This window comes from Gossypium raimondii, chromosome 7 (genome assembly GCF_025698545.1).
Source record: "Gossypium raimondii isolate GPD5lz chromosome 7, ASM2569854v1, whole genome shotgun sequence".
NCBI lineage: Eukaryota > Viridiplantae > Streptophyta > Magnoliopsida > Malvales > Malvaceae > Gossypium > Gossypium raimondii.
Genome location: NC_068571.1, coordinates 15,942,655 through 15,954,242, shown reverse-complemented (window position 1 = coordinate 15,954,242; position 11,588 = coordinate 15,942,655). Strand labels below are relative to the sequence as shown.

At 34.7% G+C, this 11,588-nt stretch overlaps 1 protein-coding gene across 1 annotated transcript; it reads right to left on the bottom strand.

The window, feature by feature from the left end:
• Positions 1-615: 615 nt before the first annotated feature.
• Positions 616-3,976, bottom strand: LOC105771309 (uncharacterized). The gene is made up of 2 exons (XM_012592733.2): positions 3,371-3,976; positions 616-963 (listed from the first exon to the last, which is right to left on the bottom strand). Exons 1-2 carry the CDS (start codon positions 3,865-3,867, stop codon positions 960-962), a joined length of 501 nt encoding a protein of 166 aa, XP_012448187.1. The 5' UTR covers positions 3,868-3,976; the 3' UTR covers positions 616-959.
• Positions 3,977-11,588: the final 7,612 nt, after the last annotated feature.

The window sequence follows — 11,588 nt, the reverse complement described above, 5'->3', positions numbered from 1 at the left end:
ATACATTTCATACATTAATATAAACATAACATAAATCATTCATTTACATACATATCATCCCTAAATTGAGCCTTTGAGGCCCTAGAAATACATTAGAAGCAATTCGGGACTAAATTGGAAACATTTAGAAAATTTAAGAAAAAGTTAGAAAATTTTTACTGCATGGGTCACACGACCGTGTGCCCTACATGGCTGAGACACACGCCCGTGTCTTAAGCAATCTAACCTTTGAAAGAGGGACACATGGCCGTGTCCCAGCCCGTGTCCTCACCCGTGTAACTCTCTGAGTAGGGTTACACGGCCGTGTCACACGCCCGTGTTCCAGGCCATGTGTTAGGCTATGTAACTGCCTGACTTTTATTCAATAGAACCTACAGAGGACACACAGCTAGGTCACACACCCGTGTCTCAGGCCGTGTGGACATGAATTTGCCCAAAATCAAGCCATGTTCAACTCCAAACCATGCATACACCTAAAAGCATTTTGTGCACATAATCAAGACATCAAAACCAATTCAATAACCTTAAACCAATCAACCAATCAACCAATTCAATAACCTTAAACCAATCAACCAATATTCCATTTCAAGGTACCTCATAAGAAAATATTAAAGCTTACGTAAACTCGCACACTTGATCACATTTCCACCATCAAACATAATTCAACTTTTAACAAACCATACCACAATTATGACCGTTAACACTTCATCATACACTTACCATTTGAGCCATACCATTCACGCATCAGAAGTACCAAAATGATACAATCTAACCAACATCAAATGGTACCAAAACAACTTATACATGCCAAAATCATCAACTAACATTCAACTAGATACCAAAACAAGTCCACCTATACATGCCATTATAACCTTAGCCAAAACATCAAAAAATACTAATATTTATGTTGGATAGTGTGATAGATCTCCAACAAGCTTCCAAATCGATTGAGCTTTCAATTATCTATAAAACATAAGAAAGAAAATTACGTAAGCACATAATACTTAGTAAGTTCATAAAACATGAAACATAACTTATCATTTCATCTAAATAACATAAGCATAAGCATAGTGTAATCCAACCACAAGCTTGGCACAAGCCTAAGCACCGTCATCAACACATGTTAGTGTATTCATACATTATTCACTTGAAGTAAACATAAGGTGATTCATTTCCATGTGAACATATATCATTTGTATCATTCAACCTTTCCACGAACATAAGCATATTACCATATGAAAACTTAACTTTTCAATCCTTTTCACTACCCGTTGAACCACTTAAAATATCGTCGGATACTCAAAAAAGCTCACACCAAGTGTGCTTCAACATATGACCGTAACATTTCCTTTACATCATTGCTCACATAAGTTGTGAAATGGGCCTGCTCACACGAGTTGTGGATCGAAATGTAAGCTACACGATGCTACTCAAACGAGCTGTGGAGTATCCACAACAAATGCAGGACCTCAGCCATCAGTAGGACATCAAGACTAGCACACAAAACATGAAATTCCTAATGACAAGTCATTTGTATCCTACAAATTCCTAAAGTTCAACCAGGACTCATTAACCGTCACAGCATGATTTTATATATACATTGTTCAATAGAATTTTAAATACATATTAACATATAATCAAATAACATAAACATAATAATCCGTACATACGAACTTACCTCGACGATAGAGCATAAAACTGAAATCGATTAATCTGAAGCTTTAGCTTTTCCCCGATCTAAGTCCATACATGGTCTATCTTGATCTAAATAGAAAAATTCAATCTAAATAGAAAAATTCAATCCATTTAATACTTCTATTATTCAACTTAATCCATACTTTATATTTTTACAAAATTACTATTTTACCCCTAACATTTTAACTTTTCACAATTTAGTCCTTAAGCTCATAAATTGAAATTTAAACATTTTCATCCCTCATTCAAGTGAGCTGATTTCATTAGGGACCTATATCAACTCATATAAACCATCATTTCATGAATTTAACTTGAACTCATAAGTTTAATGGATACCATTGTTCCGGAAAGGGGTCTGCGTCAAGGAGATCCCCTATCCCCTTACTTATTTCTTTTCTGCATGGATGCTTTATCTCGCATGTTGCTAAAATCTCAAGTTACTAATGAGATAAAGGGTATTCGTGCAAGTAAGGATGGCCCTAGAATAAACCACTTGTTCTTTACTGATTATGCCCTTTTGTTATCAGGAACCAACGCAAAGAGGTGGAAATTTTCTTAAAAATTTTGAATAATTTCTCGAGGATGTCGGGCCAGAGTATAAATTTGGAGAAGTCAATGGTGTATTTTAGTCCCAAGACTCTTGTTTCCCAATGCACGACCTTGAGGGGTTTGCTAAAGATGAAAGTTGCGGACAAGCTAGACGGCTACTTAGGTCTTCCCATCCCTGTGGCTAAAAAGAAATCGAGCATCTTCCGAAATATCGTGGACCATATTGCGAGCAGAATTAATAGCTGGTCGAAGTATCTTTATCAAAAGGTGGCAAGGAGATTTTAAGTTAATTGTCCAAGCAATCCCGACTTATGCTTTCTTGGTCTTTATGGCTCCAAAAGGGGTGATTGAGGAGATCCAATCCATGATGTGTCAGGTCTGGTGGGGAGGGAAGGAGAGGAATAGGGGATAGAGCATGTTGCCTTGGGACCGACTGTGTCATCCCAAAGTGAGCGGCCTTGGTTTCAGGGATTTAAGGTTGTTTAATGTTGCTCTATTGGGAAGGCAGGTGTGGCGCCTTATTTAGTGTAAGGACACTCTCTGCTACAAGGTCTTAAGTGCAAAGTATTTCCCTGATGGCAACGTCTTCCTCCCTAAGTGCATGGATAAACCCTTCTATATGTGGTAGAGTATTGGTCAGGCCACTAAGCTTCTTAGCGAGGGTTTTGTGTGGACTGTCCGTAATGGTAAGAGTATTAGAATTTGGCATGACAACTGGGGTTTTGAAGGACTGTCGGGCATGTCCATCTGCATTGACAAAAGCTGGGTTAAAGAGGGTTTCGTGAGGGATCTATTCAACGAGAGACAAGACGGCTGGGACAAGGATAGGGTGTCGAATATTTATTGGGAAAATATGGGGGACAAAAATTTGCAATATCCTCATTCTTAATGATGGTCTGGAAGATCGACGTACTTGGTTCCATAATCCTCATGGGGTGTTCTCTTCTAAATCTGCATACTCGTGGCTAATCCTCAAATAGATCGGGTTCGGTCCTCATAGGATTTTCTGGAGAATCATCTAGAGGCTTAAAACCCTCCCGAAAATTTGCATATTTTGCTAGAGACTCGGCCATAACATCTGCCAACGTATGAAAAATATCAAGTATCCAAAGTGGCTTCAACGAACCTTATCCAAGATGAAGGAAAGAGAGGGAAACCCTCATGCTTGCATTGAAAGATTTTCCGAAGGCTCGCAAGGTGCTGGATTTTGGTGGTTTTGATAATAAGCTCCTGGACGAAAATTATCTCCGATGTGTTGACTGGATTGAGGATGTTGCGAGAGTGCTGGACATCAAGGCGATCTCTGATTTCATCATCGTTCTCTAGAATGTGTGGAACAGCAAAAATAACAAAATCTTTAGGGGAGTTGAGGACGATGCTAAGGTGACCTAGGAACGGGCAGCGGCGTTGCGCAGGGATTTTCAAAATTTTAACTTCATGAAGGACCCGCTGCTCCCGAGAAAGCCTGACAAAATAGTCTGGAAAAAATTGCATCAGGGGACGATCAAAATTAACTTCAGGGCCATTATTTATGAAAAGAAGGCGTACTACGGTTTGGTGGCAAGGGATGCTAATGGTTTTGTTCATGGCGGGCGGATGGGCTATATGAATAAGGAGTTGCATATTGAGTGGGTGGAACTGCAGGCTATGGAGGATAGCATTAAATTCGCTCTGTCAAATAATTGGGAAAATGTGGAATTGGAGTCTGACTGCGCAAGCCTTCTTAATCGTTTCAACAGGAGGCAAGAAGATCTGACGATGTTGGGCCACCGCCTGCGGGAAATCTAGAAGCAAACCTATTTTTTATTCAGTTTACTTTTAGCTGGGCCCCACGCAGTTGTAATAAAGCTACTGATGTTCTTTGTACTTGGGCCAAAACTAATAATTGTTCTATGGATTTTAATATGGATTACCCTTCGGATATCCATGAAATTGTATTGAATGTTGCTATTAATTAAAGTTTGACTTTGGAATCTTTTTATCAAAAAAAATTTACTGAAAATAGGCTGGTACACTTTCTGCGAGCTTTGTAAAAGAAGGAATGATAAGAATGGAAAACTCTGAATGATTGATATATATATATATATATATATGGTAAACTCTAAAGGAATGGAACATATGGTGAGCCTTGAAGGAATGGTTCTATTGAGATATTTTTGTGTGGCCAGCATAAACTTAATACATGAATATCGAAATGGGTCGTGCCGTAATGAGTTACAACTTCAAGTATGAGTCAAATGGACTTGAAGATCAAGTCGATTAACAGTATTTAATCTGTATGAAACTTAGAATGAGAATGGCTAAGGGACCTTTGAAAGGGATAAGTAAAGAATGTAAGTAATATAACGATAGACAAAGGGAGGAGCAGGATTTAAAGGTAAGGTATGATGTCTACGATACGAAGGATAGAAATTGTACTCGCCAAAGACAAGACATCGAATGAAGAATAAAAATAGGATCAACGAAGTTCTCAAACGTGTTGCATAAGTGTGAAATGGGTAAATGGAGTTTAAACTCACCAAGTTCTTGGAAAGATGGAAATGTGAAAGTGTACACAATCGCAACAAGTAATAAAGTGACAAGTAAATGTCAAGTTATTGTACCCACAGGGACTGTGAAAAAAAATATTTACGAAATGTAAATCAAACACTTTGGTGATTGAAAATATTTTAATTTTGAGGAGGTGATTAAAAACTAAAATTTCAATAACTAAAATAAAATAAAAATAAAAATTTCAATGCACAATTTCAAAGGATGATTTTCATTAAGATGACATAATTGTGTTAGATTAATTTCATTCTTTAACTTAGAATTACTAAACCCATGTTCATGTTGTTATGAATATTTTCACAAGAACTTGGTAATTTGCTAACTACTACTCATACGTACTTACTAAATTAACTAATATCTTGGACATTTTTCAATGCAAATTCAAACAATTTGAATCTTCATAAGAACATAAAAGATTAAATGAGGTAACAATATATTTATACATTTAAACAATTTAATCATAATAATCTTGCAAGTTATGCAAGGCTAATGTACCGCTTAATACTGTCGCTAACTTAACCTTCACTACCTTAGAAGATTAAATATGCACCAATTAAATATTGTGTCAATTAATTATAATTTCAATACATTTAATAATTAATTCATTCGTTACCTTGAATTTTATAATGCAAGTATAACATAAGCATAGTTTTATTTAATTGAATAACTTACCAAGGCCTCTAACAACACAAACATGCTTTTAATAATTTAAGTGAATAGAATGCAATCAATATAACATGAATTACTTTAAGTCATTTTAATTAGAACAAGAAAAACAACAAAAAAATTAATCATATTCATCATCACAATGTAAACAATAAAATTAAAGATAAAGAACTAGAGAGCAAATCCATGTTTTCTTTGAAGCTAGACTAGTGCGCTCCTCTTCTACTCTACTCATTCTATTGAACCGAGGCCTCTATGAACAATTGAATGATGCTATTCCAAGGTAAAAGAAGGCTCTTTTTCAAGAGGGAAATCGGCAAGGAAAAGGAACAGGAAAAAGTGAAAAACAAAAAGAAGAAAGTCAGTGAAAGAGAGAGAGATGTATGGGAATGAGGGTATGTTGAATAAATAGGTAAAGGGGGTATTCATAGGTGGGAGCGGATACTAAAAATAGAAAATAATTAGCAGCCAGACACTCCCTTTGGTCGGCCACACATGGAGCAAAGTTTGAAACATTCAAACTTTACTAAATTTAGCTTGGGGCAAATCTTTAAAGGCACAAAAAGTGGAGGAGTTTGAATGGAGTTTAGAGAAAATTTGAGGACTGTTTTGCAAGAATAAAAATCAGCAATATTCATCTGATTGGTTCAGCTTGTTGGATGGTTTTGGGCTACCATTTCTCTTGTTGGATCAGTCTTCCTTTATTAGCATAATCAGCTCACTTTCTCCATTAGGCTTTATATTAATTTTTAACCCAATTAAATTTGGATAAAAATTGAAAATAAAGTGCATAAAATAATCATAATTTGGACCATCATTGGATGGAAAAATATTTAATCTTGCCCTTGGTTCACTCGATGCAAAAATTCGCCAACGGTTCAAGCCTTTCGAGGTGTCTGTCGAGCCAATTTTCACCTTTTGAGCAAAACCGTCGAAAATAAACCAAAGTTATGAAAATTTATTATACAAATAGTTAAAATTAAATAATCTAATAGTATAAGTGAAAGTTAATTATTTTATAATTAAAGTATGAATTTTGAAAAAAATTACTACAAAACTACATAAATTAGGGATCAAAAGGTGCGAAAAAGTCTATCTTTATGTTTCCACACCCCAAACTTAATTCATTGCTTGTCCCGAGTAATACACAAATTAAAAAGAGGAAGTACTTGAAATCATGATTGAAAAAAATGTCTTTAGAATACATTTCCCCCACAATTTATGCTAGCAAGAATAGACTAAATGTTTTCTTAATAAAGACATGCTAATTCTTACCATTTAACTTTTATTTTCGTATTAAAGACTAAACTTAGATCACTACGTTTAACTTATGTCTTCATATGTTGAATCTTAGAAATTTCTTTCCACTAATGTAGGTAGCACGAAAATTTGAATTCAAAGGTCTTTTAAATAGGTTGTAATGTGGCTGAGCTAGGGGTAGGTAAAAGATAGACAATTTTAAGCTAAAAACACTAGACTCAACTTGTATCGAACCTTCGGAATAAGTACCTTCAATACAACAATTCATTTTGTTTTCACATGCTCTTTTGTACATCTATTTCTATTAAGTACAAATGCTCTTTCTTCTTTTTCCTCTCTTTTTTGTCAATACGAGAAATTTACTGTATGTACTACAATTTTTTTGAGCACTTGATACTTTTTTTCAATTCCCCCAAACTTATTTTCAAAGAATATTCTTAATAATAATGAGTCTAGTGTTTGACATAATTTAAAGATAATTATGAGAGAAATGATGGCTAAACATTGCAAAGGTTCAAATAAAACTAGGCCATATAGTCTTAAAGTTAGGTTTTAAAGGATAAAAATTCATTAAGGTTGACTTAAAAGGCTCAAACAGTCCAAACAAAAGTTTGCCTCAGACATTTTCAAAATTTCATGCTTCCTAGGATTTTGGCTTAAGAAATTAATAAGTTAATTCTAGATACTTAAACTTTCATGCATGTTTAGCTCTCCTAAAGAATTAAAAAAATTATGTTATGATTTGCAAATTTTATTAATATTACATTTATGTCATGATTCATCTAACATAACAATTATTGAAATAATAGAACTTTATTCATCTTGAAGTTTAACATATTTAACAAAATTCCAAATTTTTGAACAAAATATAACCTAACCATAATTAAAAGAAAATTTTATTCTGAGAGAAAATGATTTCAAATTTTCGGTCCCCCTACTTAAGATGAACAATGTCCCCGTTGTTAAAAACTATAGAGAGAATGATAATATAGAAGTGAATAGATACTGTACACCAGACAGGACCCTAGGAAAAGGAGGTGAGTCAAGTTTGACTGCTTAAATACCAAGCTTTTCCAAGGCAAATCCAATCCTAGACATGTACATATTGCCACACTTCTTATTTTGCAATTTGTTCAATTTTATTGATGATTTCCAATTCTTATTTTATTATGTTAGAAAAAAATTCTAATAGAACCTAATCCTAAAAACATTAAATATCCTAGGAATGAAAATAAAATAAAGTAAAGATTCCCCTTTTTTATTTATTTACAGATCCCTCAAAATCCGACTAATCTTTTTCTCCATTGTCTTTGTTTTTGCATGAATTACTTCATTCCTTCTTCGATGTTGGACTCCATGGTTCAAATATAAAATCTAGAAACTCAGGCTCAAAAATAAATGAGTCATGAAGTATTTTCGTAAAAGCTCTTCTCATTGAGTCATCCTGTATTTTTTAATGCCCTAGTAAGCTTGTTGCTACCATTGCATGTGTTGCATTAGGTCCATCAACTTTGATAGCTCATCACAAAGATCTGGTCGAGGCGAATGAGTTCTAAAAGTTGGGGTTGCCATGTCAGGTTCGGTTATTGGTTCAATTGGTTCTTCCTTATCAAGGATTTTAGCTGACTGCATTGGTTCGACCTCTGTGGGATCTTCTTCTTCTTCTTCGGGATCTCTGGCTATTCGGTAAAGGTCCCAATCTGTGATTGTGCCCTGGCTATAACCTGGCTTCTTTACGTTTGCAAGGATTTTAGGTTTCAAGCACAAAATTGTTATCGTCAAGGGAAAGTATGCAGGGCCAGAACATCTAGCGGCACAATTTTGAATTTCCCTTACAATAATTTTTCCCACATCAATGGTCTTTGCCGTTAAAATTGATTATAACAAGACCATTCACTCTATTAAAATCGTGGTCCCATGTGAAATAGGCATAAGCTAAACCAAACAAAATAAAACCATACATTCTCTAGTGGTGTCAAATATTCTCTACGACAAGTGTGAGTTCCATGCTTTGACACAACCCACTTAGAACCCAAAACTGTAAGTTCAACAAGAATTTCTTGTAATTTTTTAGCCTCAAAATTTATCCTCAAAAAAGAATATTCGTCGTCTTCAAAATCAGGTAATTCAAATAATTCATTAAGAGCGTTTAAGCTTATTAGTACATTGATTCCTCGAAAAGAAACTTCTGTTAATTTGCTTAAAGTCAAATTCGCATAAAATTCATGACCTAACTCTTCATCTACACTAGGTCTTTTCTCACAAAACAACTCTCAATTAAGGGCTTCAGCAATTTGTCGAATGTGTGTCGTGAAATTGATATAGTTGCTTTCTTTCAGTGTAAAGCCTTTTTATGAGAGCATTTGTTGATTTTTGAAGATGCTATCGTATCTCGCTTTAGCTTCTTCACAGTGAAATTTTCTTTGAGATTCTTCAACTTGGACAGAGGCACGAGTTATTTTGCGAGGCATGATTAACCTAAACATAAGATGGAAACAATTCTTTTCTCAAAAATTCAATTTGTATACAATATTAATGATTCAATAAATTGATTAATTAAATAATTAAATAAAATTGAAATTTAGGAGAAAAATTTTCTTACCAACTTTGTATAAAAACTAAAGACTCAAAAAAATAAATAAAATTTAAAGCAAAAGATTTTGATTGAGGGTTGGTTGGAGGGTGATCGGTTGATGGCTAAATGTGATGGAATTGTGGTGCAAAGGTGACAAGGGGCGTGTGGCTAGCAAGTGGAATCAACAATGTGTGATGGCTAGGGGTGTGAGCAGCAACAGCCTATGAGATCAGTAGTACCGCACGAGCAGGGGCTGGTGTACATGTCTCCAGGCATGCGAGCAGGTGCGTGGCAGCTGGGCGTGCGGGCTTGGCGTGAGCAGCAGGGCACGAGTGGGGTACGATCGGCGTGTGCAGCGTCTAGTGGTGCCTTCAACAGCTTCCTAATGGGAGCTACGACACAAGCTAGCTTGGAGGGTGGAGCTAATAAGGCAGACGCTGGGAAGGTTGTGTAGGAGGTTGGTTTGTTGGATGGTGAATGATGTGAATGATGGATGAAGGTGGTGGAATTTAAAGTGATAGAGGGAAGGAGTTCAATTAGAATTCTTAGAACAAATTAATAATAAATTATTCTAAGTTCTAATGTCATATAAAGTTAAAAACAATTAATAAATAATATAATGTATATTATTGTATCATTTTCTATTATTTTATTTATTGAAATAAAATCTCTTAATTAAAATATAACAAAATTTAAACCAATTCTAATTCCATACAAAGTTGATAATAATTAATATACATTATAATAAATATAATTATATATTAGTTATTATTACCTTATTTATTAAAAATTAAATTAAAATTTTTATTTTAGTGCTTTTAAAGAAATTTACAAAAGAGACACTAATTTCAATACTTACAAAAGAACAACCAAATTTTGCAAATAATTCAATTAAGTACCTAAACTTAAAGAAAATATGAAAATTGAGTGCAATTAAAACTTGGATCAAGATTAACCTTTTTTTGGAAAACTAGAAATATATTTTGCTATTTAGGAATAATTTCTCAAAAGATTATGTTAAAATCAATTCCCAAGAAAGATTGAAGGGGTCACAAGCTATCCCGCTTAAGTTACAATCTCCTAGATAGAATTTCTTTTAACATACTAATCCAAAAATAATATACTAAGTTATTTATTTAAAAGAAAATGAGAAAAATTAAGTATCTGATAAAATGAATGAGACTTTATCCCACTTAATTTTATCTCCCCAATAATGTTTTAAGCGTTGAGCATTAACTCAAAAATTACCTCTATAAACCCCTAACCCATATTCGTCGTCAGAATAGGGTTACGAAGCATTTCCAGAGTTTTCATTTCAAATAAATAAAAAATTTTAAACATTTTAATTCATATCATTAATCATAGTCATACCAAACAATAGCAAACATATTGTCCCTTATACGAGCCCTCGAGGCCCTAAAAACACATTAGAAACAAGTTAGGACTAAATCAGAAACATATATAATTTTTTAGAGAAAGATAAAAATTTTCAAACTGTAGGGGTCACACGACCGTATGGCCAGGCAGTGTGACTCACACAGTTGAGAAACACGCCCATGTCTCAAGTCGTGTGGACATTCAAAGTAGGGACACACAGTCGTGTCCTAGCCCGTGTTTGTGCCCGTGTAACTCTCTAACTTGGGTCACACGGCCAAGCCACATGCCTGTGTGCCAGGCCGTGTACCCTTCGATATAGCCTTACACGCCCGTGTGCTAGGCCGTGTGCTTGGCCATGTAATAGCCTGACTTGTAACCCTTTGTAAACTACAGCGGACACATGGCTGAGACACAAACCCATGTCTCTGCCCGTGTGGATGAAAAATAGGCCATTTCCAAGCCATTTTTCTCAGCCATTCAAGCACATACCTACAGTCAAATTTCCACATATAAACAAGCTTTCAAATTACACTAAAAACATGCATAATCAAGCTATTCCAATAAGGTGCATAAGCATTCAACCAATATGCCCAAAAGGCACCTCAATCACAATAATTTGACATGTATAACCATATGCACAATTTGGCCAAAAGTTCAACTAATTTATAACTAAGTTTATATTAAAACTTACCACTTTGTTTACCTATCAAATTTCACACCAAAAGTACCAAATATACCATTTAACATCTAGCACCAATAGCTATATATGTCATCTATAACAAGTATACCAAATCACCACATTCAAACATATCACAAGACCATTTATAACATGCATTTTTAACTATCATTCCATCTTCAATCATTCAAGCATCATGAACCAAGATATCAACCATTTTAAGACCAAAAATATACATGC

Bases quoted from the DNA above. Each gene is read 5' to 3' on its own strand.
- LOC105771309 (XM_012592733.2), bottom strand. From the start codon at position 3,867: ATGCAACTCCTTATTCATATAGCCCATCCGCCCGCCATGAACAAAACC.